Source organism: Leptodactylus fuscus, chromosome 4, assembly GCF_031893055.1.
Source record: "Leptodactylus fuscus isolate aLepFus1 chromosome 4, aLepFus1.hap2, whole genome shotgun sequence".
Classification (NCBI taxonomy): Eukaryota; Metazoa; Chordata; class Amphibia; order Anura; family Leptodactylidae; genus Leptodactylus; species Leptodactylus fuscus.
The window spans coordinates 219,704,447-219,726,310 of record NC_134268.1 but is presented as its reverse complement, the minus strand read 5'-3'; the positions used below and the strand labels follow the sequence as shown (position 1 = coordinate 219,726,310).

The following is a 21,864-nucleotide window of genomic DNA, read 5'->3' as shown; positions in this document are numbered from 1 at the left end:
TCCTGTACCCCGAGTATCAGCCTGTCATTATCCTGTACCCCAAGTATCAGCCTGTCATTATCCTGTACCCCGAGTATCAGCCTGTCATTATCCTGTACCCCAAGTATCAGCCTGTCATTATCCTGTACCCCAAGTATCAGCCTGTCATTATCCTGTACCCCAAGTATCAGCCTGTCATTATCCTGTACCCCGAGTATCAGCCTGTCATTACCCTGTACCCCAAGTATCAGCCTGTCATTACCCTGTACCCCAAGTATGAAGCCTGTCATTGTCCTATACCCGAGTATCAGCCTGTCATTATCCTGTACCCCGAGTATCAGCCTGTCACTATCCTGTACCCCAAGTATCAGCCTGTCATTATCCTGTACCCCAAGTATCAGCCCGTCATTACCCTGTACCCCAAGTATCAGCCTGTCATTACCCTGTACCCCAAGTATGAAGCCTGTCATTGTCCTATACCCGAGTATCAGCCTGTCATTATCCTGTACCCCAAGTATCAGCCTGTCATTATCCTGTACCCCAAGTATCAGCCCGTCATTACCCTGTACCCCAAGTATCAGCCTGTCATTACCCTGTACCCCAAGTATGAAGCCTGTCATTGTCCTATACCCGAGTATCAGCCTGTCATTATCCTGTACCCCGAGTATCAGCCTGTCACTATCCTGTACCCCAAGTGTCAGCCTGTCATTATCCTGTACCCCGAGTATCAGCCTGTCATTACCCTGTACCCCAAGTATCAGCCTGTCATTACCCTGTACCCCAAGTATCAGCCTGTCATTATCATGTACCCCAAGTATCAGCCTGTCATTATCCTGTACCCCGAGTGTCAGCCTGTCATTATCCTGTACCCCGAGTATCAGCCTGTCATTGTCCTGTACCCCGAGTATCAGCCTGTTATTACCCTGTACCCCAAGTATCAGCCTGTCATTACCCTGTACCCCAAGTATCAGCCTGTCATTGTCCTGTACCCCAAGTATCAGCCTGTCATTGTCCTGTACCCCAAGTATCAGCCTGTCACTATCCTGTACCCCAAGTATCAGCCTGTCATTATCCTGTACCCCGAGTATCAGCCTGTCATTATTCTGTACCCCGAGTATCAGCCTGTCATTATCCTGTACCCCGAGTATCAGCCTGTCATTATCCTGTACCCCAAGTATCAGCCCGTCATTATCCTGTACCCCGAGTATCAGCCTGTCATTATCCTGTACCCCGAGTATCAGCCTGTCATTATCCTGTACCCCAAGTATCAGCCTGTCATTATCCTGTACCCCAAGTATCAGCCTGTCATTGTCCTGTACCCCAGGTATCAGCCTGTCATTATCCTGTACCCCAAGTATCAGCCTGTCATTATCCTGTACCCCAAGTATCAGCCTGTCATTGTCCTGTACCCCGAGTATCAGCCTGTCATTATCCCGTACCCCGAGTATCAGCCTGTCATTATCCTGTACCCCAAGTATCAGCCTGTCATTATCCTGTACCCCGAGTATCAGCCTGTCATTACCCTGTACCCCGAGTATCAGCCTGTCATTACCCTGTACCCCGAGTATCAGCCTGTCATTACCCTGTACCCCGAGTATCAGCCTGTCATTACCCTGTACCCCGAGTATCAGCCTGTCATTACCCTGTACCCCGAGTGTCAGTATCAGTATAATTTACACATCTGCCTTTATTCTAACATCAATCTGTTCCTATAGTAGCAGGAGAGCAATGGTGGGGCAGGGACCTGCAAACGTCTCCCTGGCCCCTCTCATTCTCCATAGGGCTCCCAATGGATGTACTAGGATATCTCCAAGTACAATAGAAGTCAATGGAGCGCTGCGCACACTCAGACACTCCTTCCATCCATACAAGGTAGAAGAGACCACCATCTAGTAGTAATCTACTGAATGGGACATCAAATTGCCAGGATACCCCTTTAATAAAATCCTCGGTACACTGTTACCCAACTACATTTGGGGCGGTGTCAGTGACCCCATAAATGTATGGCGGGTTCAGCTCCTCTGCATATGGCCAGCTGGGTAGGGGGTTGCCCTAAATTCTGGTATCTGATTCCTCCTGCATCGTCTGATACAGGGAAGATCTTTTGGCACATTGTTCATATTCCAAATCCGTCTTGGGATCAGAGAACATCTGTTCCCGTCTCGAGAGGGAAGATATACAGGTGCGTTTTAATAAAGGATTTATGAAGTCGTGAAAATAGCCCAATTTATATCCATAGAGTATCCACATATATATATATATATATATATATATATATATATATCTGACGTCTGAGCCGATCCCTGCCAGGATATACGGCACAGCTGGGAGCCGGGTGCACCATTGAGCCGTCGGAGGGAAAGTTCCTTCATTGCTCCTCGAGATGGATCTATGTTTAGACATTATTAAAGCTGACGGAGGAAATTCGCTAGTAACCGCGAGCGTGGAAGCGACATATTATCCATCTGTGTCTCCGGCGGAGCAATAGGGGCTGTATTTTTAGAAAATGAAATCTATTCGCTTTTGGCTGCCATAATAACGCTGGATATTGTGGGGCTGAGATGGGATGTGCGGCGGTAACGTCCGACAGCTGGGAATCCATATGGTACCAGTCGCCGCCTGAATGGGATAGCTGGAATATACTAATAAAGCGGTTGTTGGATATGAAGCCGCGTAGGACGTGCACGGATAGCTCTTCATGTCTCTGTATTATAGCTCATTACAGCTCCTGTGTCTGAGGAGGAAAGGGTTAAAGGAATATCAAACGTTGTAAGATATCATTATCGCTGAAAAAATGCTTCTTTCTCCACTTTTCCAACTATTCTCCCCCTCCTATTCCTCCTGAGCAGATATTTAAATTAAAATTTCCACCAAAATCCATCTTGGTTCCCCAAGACAGACTGATAGCGCAGCAAGATATCCAATTGTACGTGTCCATAGAAACCTATAGAAAGGTGGAGAAGGACACAGGCAAACAGAGGCTGCTGCAGCTACTTGTGAGTTTTCTATGCCACTCAACTACTTTATTCCCATAGATAGTGTTCAGAAGTTCTCTCTATAATGGTATACCTGATCCAGCTGCTTCTGAATGAGTGACGGTGAGTTATGGAGCAGAATCTCCATGTGCTGTCTATAGGAGACATGATAGCAGCTAGTCCCTACTCCCCAGCTCAGGGAGAACTGAGACTTAGACATCATATAGATCAATATAAAGATATTCAATCTCCACTAAAATCCATCTTGGTCCCCCAAGGCAGACTGATAGCGTACAAAGATATCCAATTGTACATGTCCATTGAAACCTATAGAAAGGAGGAGAAGGACACAGGCAAACAGAGGCTGCTGCAGCTACTTGTGAGTTTTCTAGGTCACCCGACTGCTTTATTCTTATTGTTACTGTTACAGTCCTATGAAAAAGTTTGGGCACCCCTATTAATCTTAATCATTTTTAGTTCTAAATATTTTGGTGTTTATAACAGCCATTTCAGTTTGATATATCTAATAACTGATGGACACAGTAATATTTCAGGATTGAAATGAGGTTTATTGTACTAACAGAAAATGCGCAATATGCATTAAACCAAAATTTGACCGGTGCAAAAGTATGGGCACCTCAACAGAAAAGTGACATTAATATTTAGTAGATCCTCCTTTTGCAAAGATAACAGCCTCTAGTCGCTTCCTGTAGCTTTTAATCAGTTCCTGGATCCTGGATAAAGGTATTTTGGACAAACAATTCAAGTTCAGTTAAGTTTGATGGTCGCCGAGCATGGACAGCCCGCTTCAAATCATCCCACAGATGTTCAATGATATTCAGGTCTGGGGACTGGGATGGCCATTCCAGAACATTGTAATTGTTCCTCTGCATGAATGCCTGAGGATTTGGAGCGGTGTTTTGGATCATTGTCTTGCTGAAATATCCATCCCCGGCGTAACTTCAACTTCGTCACTGATTCTTGAACATTATTCTCAAGAATCTGCTGATACTGAGTGGAATCCATGCGACTCTCAACTTTAACAAGATTCCCGATGCCGGCATTGGCCACACAGCCCCAAAGCATGATGGAACCTCCACCAAATTTTACAGTGGGTAGCATGTGTTTTTCTTGGAATGCTGTTTCTTTTTGGACGCCATGCATAACGCCTTTTTTTATAACCAAACAACTCAATTTTTGTTTCCAAAATGAAGCTGCCTTGTCAAAATGTGCTTTTTCATACCTCAGGCAACTCTATTTGTTGCGTACGTACAGAAACGGCTTCTTTCTCATCACTCTCCCATACAGCTTCTATTTGTGCAAAGTGCGCTGTATAGTTGACCGATGCACAGTGACACCATCTGCAGCAAGATGATGCTGCAGCTCTTTGGAGGTGGTCTGTGGATTGTCCTTGACTGTTCTCACCATTCTTCTTCTCTGCCTTTCTGATATTTTTCTTGGCCTGCCACTTCTGGGCTTAACAAGAACTGTCCCTGTGGTCTTCCATTTCCTTACTATGTTCCTCACAGTGGAAACTGACAGGTTAAATCTCTGAGACAACGTTTTGTATCCTTCCCCTGAACAACTATGTTGAACAATCTTTGTTTTCAGATCATTTGAGAGTTGCTTTGAGTAGCCCATGATGCCACTCTTCAGAGAAGATTCAAATAGGAGATCAACTTGCAATTGGCCACCTTAAATACCTTTTCTTATGATTGGATACACCTGGCTATGAAGTTCAAAGCTCACTGAGGTTACAAAACCAATTTTGTGCTTCAGTAAGTCAGTAAAAAGTAGTTAGGGGAATTCAAATCAATAAAATGATAAGGGTGCCCATACTTTTGCACCTGTCAAATTTTGGTTTAATGCATATTGCACATTTTCTGTTAGTACAATAAACCTCATTTCAATCCTGAAATATTACTGTGTCCATCAGTTATTAGATATATCAAACTGAAATGGCTGTTGCAAACACCAAAATATGTAGAACAAAAAATGATTAAGATTAATAGGGGTGCCCAAACTTTTTCATAGGACTGTATATACGATCCGGCTGCTTCTGAATGAGTGATGGTGAGTTATGGAGCAGAATCTCCTGCTTTCTCCATGTGCTGTCTATAGGAGACATGATAGCAGCTAGTCCCCACTCACCAGCTCAGGGAGAACTGAGAATTAGAGATTATACAGATCATTATAAAGATTATTATATACCCATTAGATGTTCCGTCTCACAACAAGACACATAGAATCCCAGGATTACACAGGTCACTGCCCCCACATTGTCAGCACAATCCTCCCCTGCTGCAGTCAATGGTTTGTCGCAGAATTATCATCCACAAAGAGATGAAGAATAATTACAAACAGCAGCTCCGACCCTTCACCCGATGTCTCCTACAAAATAAATCTTTTCTTTATGTTTCAATTCAATATAAACTGAACGTAAATAATTACTAAATGTGAAACATTGTCAAAATCTTAGAAATTCAGAAAAAGGCGGCTGTGATTGTATAATATTCCCTCCACACCCTGTAGGGGAAATCCATTACCTTTCTGGAGAGTAATTCAAGTGACCTTATGTCCAAAACCTTAATATTTTATTTCAGGTTTCAATGCAGGGTGACAACTCCATATAATTAATGCATCTCGTCCTCCGTATTCTCCCGAGATATCATTATCAGCTTGTCCTTGTCACTAAACGCTTACATCGCTCTCAATACGTCCAAAACCAAGCGATGAGGCTCAAAGAATTATAGTATTTATAAAGGATATTATATATCATTCCCACCCAGATCACTTATAAAGCATCAGTAGGCTATTCAAAGGAACATTCCGGGAATATACCTGCTATAATACTGCCCTGATATACAAGAAGATAACTACTATTAGGCCGGGTTCACACGATGTATTATGGCACGTAATGTGGTACGTAAACGCCACGGGAGGTTTTGCAGGCCGTATACGCTCCCATTGTTTTCAATGGGAGCCGGTACCGTATACGCGGCGCTATTTTGCGGCCACTGCAAAATCACGGCCGCAAAATAGCACCGCATATACGGTACCAGATCCCATTGAAAACAATGGGAGCGTATACGGCCTGCAAAACCTCCCGCGGCGTTTACGTACCACATTACGTGCCATAATACATCATGTGAACCCGGCCTAATACTACTCCTATGTAAAAGAATATAACTACTATAATACTACTCCTATGTACAAGAATATAACTACTATAATACTGCCCCTATGTACAAGAATATCACTACTATAATACTACTCCTATGTACAAGAATATAACTACTATAATACTACTCCTATGTACAATAATATAACTACTATAATACTACCTCCTATGTACAAGAATATAACTAGTATAATACTGCCTCCTATGTACAAGAATATAAATACTATAATACTACCTCCTATGTACCAGAATATAACTACTATAATACTACTCCTATGTACAAGAATATAACTACTATAATACTACCTCCTATCTACCAGAATATAACTACTATAATACTACTCCTATGTACAAGAAAATAACTACTATAATACTGCTCCTATGTACAAGAATATAACTACTATAATACTGCTCCTATGTACAAGAATATAACTATTATAATACTACTCCTATGTACAAGAATATAACTACTATAATACTACTCCTATCTACAAGAATATAACTACTATAATACTACTCCTATGTACAAGAATATAACTACTATAATACTACTCCTATGTACAAGAATATAACTACTATAATACTACCCCTATGTACAAGAATATAACTACTATAATACTACCTCCTATGTACAAGAATATAACTACTATAATACTACCTCCTATGTACAAGAATATAACTACTATAATACTGCTCCTATGTACAAGAATATAACTACTATAATACTGCTCCTATGTACAAGAATATAACTACTATAATACTACTCCTATGTACAAGAATATAACTACTATAATACTACTCCTATGTACAAGAATATAACTATAATACTGCCCCTATGTTCAAGAATATAACTACTATAATACTGCTCCTATGTACAAGAATATAACTACTATAATACTGCTCCTATGTACAAGAATATAACTACTATAATCCTGCTCCTATGTACAAGAATATAACTACTATAATACTGCTCCTATGTACAAGAATATAACTATAATACTGCCCCTATGTTCAAGAATATAACTACTATAATACTGCTCCTATGTACAAGAATATAACTACTATAATACTACTCCTATGTACAAGAATATAACTACTATAATCCTGCTCCTATGTACAAGAATATAACTACTATAATACTGCTCCTATGTACAAGAATATAACTACTATAATACTGCTCCTATGTACAAGAATATAACTACTATAATACTACTCCTATGTACAAGAATATAACTACTATAATCCTGCTCCTATGTACAAGAATATAACTACTATAATACTGCTCCTATGTACAAGAATATAACTACTATAATACTACTCCTATGTACAAGAATATAACTACTATAATACTACCTCCTATGTACAAGAATATAACTACTATAATACTACCTCCTATGTACAAGAATATAACTACTATAATACTACTCCTATGTACAAGAATATAACTACTATAATACTACTCCTATGTACAAGAATATAACTACTATAATACTGCTCCTATGTACAAGAATATAACTACTATAATACTACTCCTATGTACAAGAATATAACTACTATAATACTACCTCCTATGTACAAGAATATAACTACTATAATACTACCTCCTATGTACAATAATATAACTACTATAATACTACTCCTATGTACAAGAATATAACTATTATAATACTACTTCTATGTACAAGAATATAACTACTATAATACTACTCCTATGTACAAGAATATAACTACTATAATACTGCTCCTATGTACAAGAATATAACTACTATAATACTGCACCTATGTACAAGAATATAACTACTATAATACTACTCCTATGTACAAGAATATAACTACTATAATACTACCTCCTATGTACAAGAATATAACTACTATAATACTACCTCCTATGTACAAGAATATAACTACTATAATACTGCTCCTATGTACAAGAATATAACTACTATAATACTGCTCCTATGTACAAGAATATAACTATTATAATACTACTCCTATGTACAAGAATATAACTACTATAATACTACCTCCTATGTACAATAATATAACTACTATAATACTACTCCTATGTACAAGAATATAACTATTATAATACTACTTCTATGTACAAGAATATAACTACTATAATACTACTCCTATGTACAAGAATATAACTACTATAATACTGCTCCTATGTACAAGAATATAACTACTATAATACTGCACCTATGTACAAGAATATAACTACTATAATACTACTCCTATGTACAAGAATATAACTACTATAATACTACCTCCTATGTACAAGAATATAACTACTATAATACTACTCCTATGTACAAGAATATAACTACTATAATACTACTCCTATATACAAGAATATAACTACTATAATACTACTACGTACAAGAATATAACTACTATAATACTACTCCTATGTACAAGAATATAACTACTATAATACTGCCCCTATGTACAAGAATATAACTACTATAATACCGCTCCTATGTACAAGAATATAACTACTATAATACTGCCCCCTATGTACAAGAATATAACTACTATAATACTACTCCTATGTACAAGAATATAACTACTATAATACCGCTCCTATGTACAAGAATATAATTACTATAATACTACTCCTATGTACAAGAATATAACTACTATAATACTGCTCCTATGTACAAGAATATAACTACTATAATACTACTCCTATGTACAAGAATATAACTACTATAGGGGCCACACGGTGGCTCAGTGGTTAGCACTGCAGCCTTGCAGCACTGGAGTCCTGGTGTTCAAATCCCGCCATGGGCAAAAAGCCATCTGCAAGGAGTTTGTATGTTCTCCCCGTGTGTGCATGGATTTCCATCCCATATTCCAAAAAAGACATACTGATAGGGAAAAAATGTACATTGTGAGCTCTATGTGGGGCTCACAATCTACATTTAAAAAAAAAAAAAAAAAAAGACTATAACTACTATAATACTGCCCTCTGTGTATAAATATATACTCTCTTCGGTATCTGTATATACTCTGGCTATACTATTACACAGTACACGTCACTATCACAATCTGCCACTTTCCTGTTTCTTGTACTTTATTGCACCTTCTTATTTATGGGGCGGTTGTAATTTACATGAATGAGGCGTCACTTTTTGGTTCTCTCTGCAGTGACATTGTGCGGTTTCATCCACCCCGGTAATGTTTCAGCTACTTACAGACATTACATTTAGACCTGCCACCTCGCTGACTGTTTCCTTCTTCAGGTTTTATGTTCATTACATTCGTTAGTAAATGGAGTGTTAATTATGCGGACAGCGGGATGTTTATAACATGGAACCTGAGGATAAATCACCTTCCCGCTGCTCGGAGGATGGGACTGAGCGGCGTTTGCTGCTAAATGTCAAACATATCATTAGACATCGTAATATCCCAAGCCCATAGGCGAGATATTTGTCTTTCCCTGAGTGTGAATATTTTTTCTGCCACTTCTGTATTTTCTTGGTTTCCTTCATGCTCTGTAACTTTCTGCCATTACTGTACTCAGCTTTCCATGGTTCTTCCTTCTTCTTTGTGTATATATCTTTATGAAACTGTTAAAGTGTCGGTCTACACTATTATTCTAGAATTTTGTTCTGTGCTCAAGAAGCTCACAGTGATTAGTGTTAGATAGAGTTGTGGGATCAATGACCTGTACAAACCCCGATATCCCTTTAGATTCATTTTACAATTCCAATAATTCTAGAAGCTGCAATATTGGGGGGGACTTTGGTTTCCTCTAGTGGCCGCCTGCTTATTCCCAGAAATCTATTTATGAAAAGATCAAATTCGCTTTGTAGACCGGCTGATATTAAAGAAGAACTCCTGTAATGGTATGGAGGAACTCACTAGCTTTATTGTGAGGTTATGTGCTCCCCTCCAGAGTATTGTGGGGATCACATGACTATTCCTCTGCAGACAGTGTGTCCTGTATGAACAGTAAGTCAGACTATGAATACAGTTCTATTAAAGCCTCAATCTGACTGCCATAGAGCTGCATTGATAGTTGTAGTGGAGTGCAATCGCTCCCCTATAGGCCTGACTTTGCCATACTATGATGAGATGGCTCTGTGGGCTCTGTCATATAATAATGGAGTGACTCTGCTGCCTCTTATGATAGTCAAATGACTCTACATTGTTATGATAATCAAATGACTCTGCTGATTCTTCTTTCTAATAATAATGAGATGACTCTGCTGACTCTTCATTCTAATGGTAATGAGATTAAACTGCTGACTCTTCATGATGACTCTGCTGACTCTTCATTCTAAAAATAATGAGATAACTCTGATGACTCTTCATTCTTAAAATAATGAGGTGACTCTGCTGATTCTTCATTCTAATAATAATGAGATGACTCTGATGACTCTTCATTCTAATAATAATGAGATGACTCTGCTGACTCTTCATTCTAATAATAATGAGATGACTGCTGACTCTTCATGATGACTCTGCTGACTCTTCATTCTAATAATAATGAGATGACTCTGCTGACTCTTCATTCTAATAATAATGAGATGAAACTGCTGACTCTTCATGATGACTCTTCATTCTAATAATAATGAGATGACTCTGCTGACTCTTCATTGTAATAATAATGAGATGAAATTGCTGACTCTTTATAATGACTCTGCTGACTCTTCATTCTAATGATAATGAGATGACTCTGATGATTCTTTATTCTAATAATAATGAGATTACTCTGCTGACTCTGCGCTCTTATGATGATCATATGACTCTGCTGTCTTTAACCTATACTCTGAAATGTCTGCTCTGTCTTTGCCTTATAATGATAATGAGATGACTCTGCATTGTTATTATAATCAGATGACTCTACAGACTCTCTATTGTTGAGCTTCCTCTGCTGGTTCTGACTTTGTCCAGTTTCAGCAAAGAAAATCATTGTTTATACAATAAAAAGTTCTCCAATTTTCCAATATATTTTCTGTATCAATTCCTCCATGGTTTCTATATCTCTGCTTACTGTCATTCTTGGGTTACTTCTAGTGGATAAAAACCAATCCATGGTCATGTGATGGACACGCAGGTGCACGGCTTGTTACAAGACAGATGACTGACTACTGAGCTGTGACTGTAACGAGCCGTGCACCTCTGTGTCCATCACATGACCATGGACAGATCTTTAATTTGGCACAATTTTTGAGAATGATTATAAGATGACTCTGCCGCCTCTGACCTAGTCTGCACAGTAAAGTCAAAAAGTGAACAGCAATGCATCCACTAGTACAAAAACACAAAGCATCCAGATCACCACATCAAATATCTGATCCTTTCCTGGGCAGCACGGACACCACATGGACTCGACCAGTGATGAATCTCAAATGAAGGTGAAAATCCGGCGTCACCAGGTAGAAGGTTTTCCATAAAATGTAACTTTTATTTGATTCCCATTCAAATGTTACATAGTAACAAGAGGAAGGCAATAAGGAAACACATGCGACTACGCGTTTCAGGACAGAAAGCGGCCCTTCCTCAAGGCATAACCATTAGAGATGAGCGAGTAGTGTTCGATCGAGTAGGTGTTCGATGGAATACTACGGTATTCGAAATACTCGTACTCGATCGAACACTACTAGCTGTTCGAAGATTAAGGTTCGATGCAGAACCAGCGTTGATTGGCAGAATGCTATACATTGCCAATCAACGCTGGTTCTTCTCTTACCTTTAGAAGTCGTCCCCGCGGCGTCTTCCTGCTGGAATTCACTCTGCCAGGCATCCGGCCTAGGCAGAGCCGACTGCGCATGCGCGGGCATGCCCTTGCATGCGCAGTCGGCTCTGCCTAGGCCCCGATGCCTAGACAGAGTGAATTCCAGCCGGAAGAAGACACAGGGACCCTGCGCCGGGAGAAGACTTCAAGGAGAATCCAGCCTGACCGTCACTCGTGGACTTGGTAAGTATAATTTTATCGAATTTTGCCTACCCCTGAAACGAGCATTTCCCCCCATAGACTATAATGAGGTTCGAAATCTGTTAGAACAGTCGTACAGTGAGCGGCTGTTCGAATTGGATTTCGAACCTCGGACATTTTAGTGTTCGCTCATCTCTAATAACCATACACACTAACACAGGAGTATATAAAGGACGCACCCTAATTGACCGACCTCCTCTTAATTTAACCCTTCCATATAAAGAGAGTAATGAGAATACATATAAATGTTACTAATACAACACATAACATATCATCATACAACAATTGTAACCTAACGAATCAACCCCATAGGTCTTGTTTCTACCGGGATACTCGGAAATTTATTCACACGTGACAAATGTCACATGATCATCAACACATGACCTATAACCATGGCAATGCGATGCGTCCCCATAGCCCAACTGCATAATCCGGTATGCCTCTATCAACAATGAATCTTTTCTCCAATTTCCCCCTCTCGATGGCTTATGTACTTGTTCTATTGCATAAAATGTTAACGCACTAGTGTCACCATTATGTATGGCGGCATCCACCCTCACTTGACTATGTATAGGTAAGATATAGGATCCTTGGGGCTCCGAATATCATGTCATAAACGTCTGTGATGTGGAAACCCCTTGAGCGTTGAGTAAATTTAGCAGTAACGTCTCGGTTCTGGCTCCGCCTCCTTCTCTGCACACTTCTATCATGACAAGTATTAACTATACCAGCAGAGTCACCCCTAAAGTTCTGTCTGCTTACAGCCACCACTAGGGGGAGCTCGGTGTATACAGATTTAGAGAATTCACATTGAAGTCAATGATCAATCTTGGGGAGATTTCCCCTTAACAGCGCACCATCTGGTCAAACAGGGTACTGCACATACATGCATGAATAGTTTAAAAGGGAGTATTTTTTTGGAAAGATATCATAAAGAAATATGACGCATGGTACGGCTTTAAATAAAATTTCAATTGGGGTCCGGATCAGAACCCTACTTCTGTATTGTGTATCATACAGGATGGCCTCCGCTGCTATAGTGACTGTATCAATAACACCAGACCTGATTGATTCCATGTTACTGCCGCCTAGTGGTGGAATATTACGTTGCATAACATACCAATTTTATATAGTAGCGAAAGACATATTAGAAACCTGCCGGGACCAAAGTCATCCAGAGTAATAAGAGTATAAGGAGTGACAATGGTATGTGACTATATGGCGGCTCAGACATTGCTCTTTACATGAGATCCGTGTAGAGAGGTGACAGCGCGTGACGCCATGTAACCTGCTGAGATCTCCCCGCTGCTCCCTGTCCTCGCAGACACTAATATGCCATGTCCTGTCCGGCCCATGCTGTTCTGCCACCCTAGACATCCAGCCATGTCTACTCTCCTTAAAGGGAAAGTATCCCAACTTTTATATTTATTAACACCTGATTCATTGCGGTCTATGGGAGAGTTTTCCAGACATGCTCAGAGCAGAGAGGGGGAGGAGACAGGCTATGACATCATCTATTGTCAGTAGTGATGTAATGATGGGTCAGTGGTGTTATCTATAGAGGTGTTATCTTCTATGGCAATCCTGTCTGTGATGTAATTGAGGAAACTGCTGCAAAGAAAACCCCTACGGAAATGGAAAGTGACAGCCTTGCTCTGAAGAGACGCTACAGCTGCGACTTGTCTCTTCATGTGATAAACAATCTATTGCTCCCTGTTATCAGCCATGATCCTGGGGAGAGGCTGACTGTAGTCTTCTCATAACTTCGACAGCCATGATCATTGCTTTATGTCATATATGTCTAATGCCGAGAACCTCTAGAGACATTTCCATCCATATGTGTGACTGATATCTTAAAACACTCCCCTACTGTTATAACCTGTCCTCTTTAAGGTTACCGGCCCTTTAATTCTGTTTCCATTTTCCGACCTTCAAGTCTGACAATATCTGTTAACAAGATTTGTAAATTGGGTGATCCCTTCTATGCTTTTACTACAGGCTGCAAAGCGAGTTTGCTCTTCTTTCCCCAGCTTGTAGTGCTGACATCTAGTGGCCAATGTGAATAATGTAAAAAGTAATCAATTGTTTTACTGGAATGTACATGAAAATGTAATGAAAAAAAAATCCCTGAACATGAAGTTGTTGTTTTATTTATGAGCAAATCTTAAGCCTTTGTCTCCTGATCTCCGGCTCCATCTTCTCTTTACAGGAACCGTTTACAGAGAATGTTTGGAGAATGGGACCTGGGCGTCCTGGATGAACTACTCGCAGTGCGTGCCCATCCTGGATACCAAGGTGTGAAATTAATCCAATTGATATTTATAATGGGTGCTGCAAATGTGTTTTATGGTAGAATGATTTCCCTTAGAGCAAGTGTGCAGTGTTTCAGTAAGTCTATGTTCACATCTGCATACGAGTCTTCAGTCTCCATTCCAGAAGAAATCCCAGACTAAAAAGTCCTGAAAGTCCAAGTGCATCTGTAACAAAATAACAGACCCCGAGATAGTGAAGGGAATCCCTCAGGATACGTCTGTCATTAGATGCACCAGTAAAATGGATAGAATGGCGTAGATGTGAATATAGAACAGCAGAGTCATTGTAAGAATAAAATACAGAACTTATCCTGTGCTGATCCTGAGATATTTATTGTATTATACTCCAGAGCTGCGCTCACTATTCTGCTAGTGCAGTCACTGTGTACATACATTACATTACTTATCCTGTATTATACTCCAGAGCTGCGCTCACTATTCTGCTGGTGCAGTCACTGCGTACATATATTACATTACTTATCCTGTATTATACTCCAGAGCTGCGCTCACTATTCTGCTGGTGCAGTCACTATGTACATACATTACATTACTTATCCTGTATTATACTCCGGAGCTGCGATCACTATTCTGCTGGTACAATCACTGTGTACATACATTACATTACTTATCCTGTATTATACTCCAGAGCTGCGCTCACTATTCTGCTGGTACAATCACTGTGTACATACATTACATTACTTATCCTGTATTATACTCCAGAGCTGCGCTCACTATTCTGCAGTACAGTCACTGTGTACATACATTACATTACTTATCCTGTATTATACTCCAGAGCTGCACTCACTATTCTGCTGGTACAGTCACTGTGTACATACATTACATTACTTATCCTGTATTATACTCCAGAGCTGCGCTCACTATTCTGCTGGTACAGTCACTGTGTACATACATTACATTACTTATCCTGTATTATACTCCAGAGCTGCGCTCACTATTCTGCTGGTACAGTCACTGTGTACATACATTACTTATCCTGTATTATACTCCAGAGCTGCGCTCACTATTCTGCTGGTGCAGTCACTGTGTACATACATTACATTACTTATCCTGTATTATACCCCAGAGCTGCACTCACTATTCTGCTGGTACAATCACTGTGTACATACATTACATTACTTATCCTGTATTATACTCCAGAGCTGCACTCACTATTCTGCTGGTGCAGTCACTGTGTACATACATTACATTACTTATCCTGTATTATACTCCAGAGCTGCGCTCACTATTCTGCTGGTACAGTCACTGTGTACATACATTACATTACTTATCCTGTATTATACCCCAGAGCTGCACTCACTATTCTGCTGGTACAATCACTGTGTACATACATTACATTACTTATCCTGTATTATACTCCAGAGCTGCGATCACTATTCTGCTGGTGCAGTCACTGTGTACATACATTACATTACTTATCCTGTATTATACCCCAGAGCTGCACTCACTATTCTGCTGGTGCAGTCACTGTGTACATACATTACATTACTTATCCTGTATTATACTCCAGAGCTGCGCTCACTATTCTGCTGGTACAGTCACTGTGTACATACATTACATTACTTATCCTGTATTATACTCCAGAGCTGCGCTCGCTATTCTGCTGGTGCAGTCACTGTGTACATACATTACATTACTTATCCTGTATTATACTCCAGAGCTGCGCTCACTATTCTGCTGGTACAGTCACTGTGTACATACATTACATTACTTATCCTGTATAATACTCCAGAGCTGCGCTCACTATTCTGCTGGTACAGTCACTGTGTACATACATTACATTACTTATCCTGTATTATACTCCAGAGCTGCGCTCACTATTCTGCTGGTGCAGTCACTGTGTACATACATTACATTACTTACCCTGTATTATACTCCAGAGCTGCGCTCACTATTCTGCTGGTACAGTCACTGTGTACATACATTACATTACTTATCCTGTATTATACTCCAGAGCTGCGCTCGCTATTCTGCTGGTGCAGTCACTGTGTACATACATTACATTACTTATCCTGTATTATACCCCAGAGCTGCGCTCACTATTCTGCTGGTGCAGTCACTGTGTACATACATTACATTACTTATCCTGTATTATACTCCAGAGCTGCGCTCACTATTCTGCTGGTACAGTCACTGTGTACATACATTACATTACTTATCCTGTATTATACTCCAGAGCTGCGCTCGCTATTCTGCTGGTGCAGTCACTGTGTACATACATTACATTACTTATCCTGTATTATACTCCAGAGCTGCGCTCACTATTCTGCTGGTGCAGTCACTGTGTAAATACATTACATTACTTATCCTGTATTATACTCCAGAGCCTCACTCACTATTCTGCTGGTACAGTCACTGTGTACACACATTACATTACTTATCCTGTATTATACTCCAGAGCTGTGCTCACTATTCTGCTGGTACAGTCACTGTGTACATACATTACATTACTTATCCTGTATTATACTCCAGAGCTGCGCTCACTATTCTGCTGGTGCAGTCACTGTGTACATACATTACATTACTTATCCTGTATTATACTCCAGAGCTGCGCTCACTATTCTGCTGGTGCAGTCACTGTGTATATACATTACATTACTTATCCTGTATTATACTCCAGAGCTGCGCTCACTATTCTGCTGGTACAGTCACTGTGTACATACATTACATTACTTATCCTGTATTATACTCCAGAGCTGCGCTCACTATTCTGCTGGTGCAGTCACTGTGTATATACATTACATTACTTATCCTGTATTATACTCCAGAGCTGCGCTCACTATTCTGCTGGTGCAGTCACTGTGTATATACATTACATTACTTATCCTGTATTATACTCCAGAGCTGCGCTCACTATTCTGCTGGTACAGTCACTGTGTACATACATTACATTACTTATCCTGTATTATACTCCAGAGCTGCGCTCACTATTCTGCTGGTGCAGTCACTGTGTATATACATTACATTACTTATCCTGTATTATACTCCAGAGCTGCGCTCACTATTCTGCTGGTGCAGTCACTGTGTATATACATTACATTACTTATCCTGTATTATACCCCAGAGCTGCGCTCACTATCTTGTTACTGTATATGACACGTGTTATCCCTCTTGGTATACTGGTCTACATGTGGGTGATGGTCAGTTCTGTATCTCATACACTCGGTAGATTTTGGTGAGGTTCCAGGCTGTGCACCTGGCGCTGATTTAGTCTGCGATAATATCGTCTATTAATTCTGCAGTAAATAGTCTCGGTGCCCATAGAGATCGCTCATCCCAAAATAACCGGTATCCACTGTGATGAGATTATCCTGCAGGCCGGGATTATAATTACTGCTCCCTAACCAGATTATCCGTCCTGTACTGAGGAGCCTCGGCCTAATGTAATCTTCTTCTTGTCTCCAGCGGAAGTATGACATGCATTATAAGATCGCCCTCATCATCAACTACCTGGGACACTGCATCTCCGTCCTGGCGCTGGTCATCGCCTTCCTGCTCTTTTTGTGTCTAAGGTAAGTTTCTATCATCTTCATGTTCTTCATTATTGGGATAAGGAGGAAGAACTTGGTCATTATCCTGGAGATGAGCAAATAATCTGATTGCAGTGAAGTCATGGGGCGAATGGCGAGAGATCTGGGTCAGTCACTTAAGGCCATGGACCCTTTACCTGTCCTAACTCTTGGTATTCCATGATGTAATACTAATATTCCCCTGTAGGGGTCGCTATGAGTTACATCAGTTAATCATCCTGAGAGCCAGGCCAGAAAAAAGCAAACAGGATCATTTCTGTGAGACAATGTCTTTAATAGCAGTGATTTTTTTTAAAGGGAGTGTCAGCATGTCAGCCCAGCCCCCACATAGATAGGTTATGGTCATCCGAATCAAACTGTGTTTTCCCCTTATAAGTCACAGCTCTACATACTGATAAATGGCCGTATCTGACAATATGAAAATTACCTCTTTGGAGCAATGGCCGCCCCTTTGTTGCTCCAAAAAGATCATTTGCATATTAGAAAAAAGGCGATATCTCAGCAACGGAGGCCGCAATTCACAAGAGGAAAACAGTTTTATGAACCTAACCTATCTATCTGCAGGGCTGGGTCATTATGGTGGGAACAGGTGAACAATCCCTTTAATACACAGAAGGTCCCTTTAAAAAACCTCAGAATGGAAAGGAACATACAAGAAAGCATCAAGACCAACAACGCACCAGCAAAGATCAAATGTAGTTCTCAATCTTCTTCACTTTAAAAGAAGCTTAAAAAGTTCAGAGACAAGAAGCAGAACAGAGTAAAACAGGCTGAGAGCAGAACGTTTACAGGACGGCTGATGGCGAGGATCAAAGAGACGTCTGATGTCAGGGAAATGTATAAGGAGCAAACGAGAGAAGAAGTTGTCAGAGCCAGAGCTAACCGCAGGAAAATGACAACATATAGCGAGGAAGTGTTCTATATAATCTGCCAGAATCCCGTATACAATATTCTTGTTAGAAGAGTCAAAAAGGAAATAATTAAACACCCCCTAACAGTGCTCCATGTTATACCTAATATAATACTGCTCATATGTACGAGTATATAACTACTATAATACTGCTCCTATGTACAAGTATATAACTACTATAATACTGCTCCTATGTACAAGAATATAACTACTATAATACTACCTCCTATGTACAAGAATATAACTACTATAATACTACTCCTATGTACAAGAATATAACTACTATAATACTGCTCCTATGTACAAGAATATAACTACTATAATACTGCTCCTATGTACAAGTATATAACTACTATAATACTGCCTCCTATGTACAAGAATATAACTACTATAATACTACTCCTATGTACAAGAATATAACTACTATAATACTACTATGTACAAGAATATAACTACTATAATACTACTCCTATGTACAAGAATATAACTACTATAATACTACTCCTATGTACAAGAATATAACTACTATAATACTACTCCTATGTACAAGAATATAACTACTATAATACTGCTCCTATGTACAAGAATATAACTACTATAATACTACTATGTACAAGAATATAACTACTATAATACTACTCCTATGTACAAGAATATAACTACTATAATATTACCTCCTATGTACAAGAATATAACTACTATAATACTACTCCTATGTACAAGAATATAAGTACTATAATACTACTCCTATGTACAAGAATATAAGTACTATAATACTGCTCCTATGTACAAGAATATAACTACTATAATACTACTCCTATGTACAAGAATATAACTACTATAATACTACTCCTATGTACAAGAATATAACTACTATAATACTGCCCCTATGTACAAGAATATAACTACTATAATATTACCTCCTATGTACAAGAATATAACTACTATAATACTACTCCTATGTACAAGAATATAAGTACTATAATACTACTCCTATGTACAAGAATATAAGTACTATAATACTGCTCCTATGTACAAGAATATAACTACTATAATACTACTCCTATGTACAAGAATATAACTACTATAATACTACTCCTATGTACAAGAATATAACTACTATAATACTGCCCCTATGTACAAGAATATAACTACTATAATACTGCTCCTGTGTACAAGAATATAACTACTATAATACTGCTCCTATGTACAAGAATATAACTACTATAATACTACCTCCTATATACAAGAATATAACTACTATAATACTGCTCCTATATACAAGAATATAACTACTATAATACTACTCCTATGTACAAGAATATAACTACTATAATACTACCTCCTATATACAAGAATATAACTACTATAATACTACTCCTATGTACAAGAAAATAACTACTATAATACTACTCCTATGTACAATAATATAACTACTGTAATACTGCTCCTATGTACAAGAATATAACTACTATAATACTACTCCTATGTACAAGAATATAACTACTATAATACTGCTCCTATATACAAGAATATAACTACTATAATACTACTCCTATGTACAAGAATATAACTACTATAATACTACCTCCTATATACAAGAATATAACTACTATAATACTGCTCCTATATACAAGAATATAACTACTATAATACTACTCCTATGTACAAGAATATAACTACTATAATACTACTCCTATGTACAAGAATATAACTACTATAATACTACTCCTATGTACAAGAATATAACTACTATAATACTACTCCTATGTACAAGAATATAAGTACTATAATAATACTCCTATGTACAAGAATATAAGTACTATAATACTACTCCTATGTACAAGAATATAAGTACTATAATACTACTCCTATGTACAAGAATATAACTACTATAATACTACTCCTATGTACAAGAATATAACTACTATAATACTGCCCCTATGTACAAGAATATAACTACTATAATACTGCTCCTGTGTACAAGAATATAACTACTATAATACTGCTCCTATGTACAAGAATATAACTACTATAATACTACCTCCTATATACAAGAATATAACTACTATAATACTGCTCCTATATACAAGAATATAACTACTATAATACTACTCCTATGTACAAGAATATAACTACTATAATACTACTCCTATGTACAAGAATATAACTACTATAATACTGCTCCTATATACAAGAATATAACTACTATAATACTACTCCTATGTACAAGAATATAACTACTATAATACTACCTCCTATATACAAGAATATAACTACTATAATACTGCTCCTATATACAAGAATATAACTACTATAATACTACTCCTATGTACAAGAATATAACTACTATAATACTACTCCTATGTACAAGAATATAACTACTATAATACTACTCCTATGTACAAGAATATAACTACTATAATACTACTCCTATGTACAAGAATATAAGTACTATAATAATACTCCTATGTACAAGAATATAAGTACTATAATACTACTCCTATGTACAAGAATATAAGTACTATAATACTACTCCTATGTACAAGAATATAACTACTATAATACTACTCCTATGTACAAGAATATAACTACTATAATACTGCCCCTATGTACAAGAATATAACTACTATAATACTGCTCCTGTGTACAAGAATATAACTACTATAATACTGCTCCTATGTACAAGAATATAACTACTATAATACTACCTCCTATATACAAGAATATAACTACTATAATACTGCTCCTATATACAAGAATATAACTACTAAAATACTACTCCTATGTACAAGAATATAACTACTATAATACTACCTCCTATATACAAGAATATAACTACTATAATACTACTCCTATGTACAAGAAAATAACTACTATAATACTACTCCTATGTACAATAATATAACTACTGTAATACTGCTCCTATGTACAAGAATATAACTACTATAATACTACTCCTATGTACAAGAATATAACTACTATAATACTGCTCCTATATACAAGAAT

At 38.4% G+C, this 21,864-nt stretch overlaps 1 protein-coding gene across 2 annotated transcripts in view; it reads left to right on the top strand.

Moving 5' to 3' along the window:
- CRHR2 (corticotropin releasing hormone receptor 2) overlaps nt 1-21,864 on the top strand; it is a 206,176-nt gene that overhangs the window by 138,704 nt on the left and 45,608 nt on the right. For both annotated transcript variants that reach the window (XM_075269904.1, XM_075269905.1), the window contains 2 exons: nt 14,295-14,380; nt 17,821-17,927. In XM_075269904.1, coding sequence (XP_075126005.1) covers nt 14,295-14,380; nt 17,821-17,927 — 193 coding nt within the window. The remainder of the gene's footprint in view (nt 1-14,294; nt 14,381-17,820; nt 17,928-21,864) is intronic.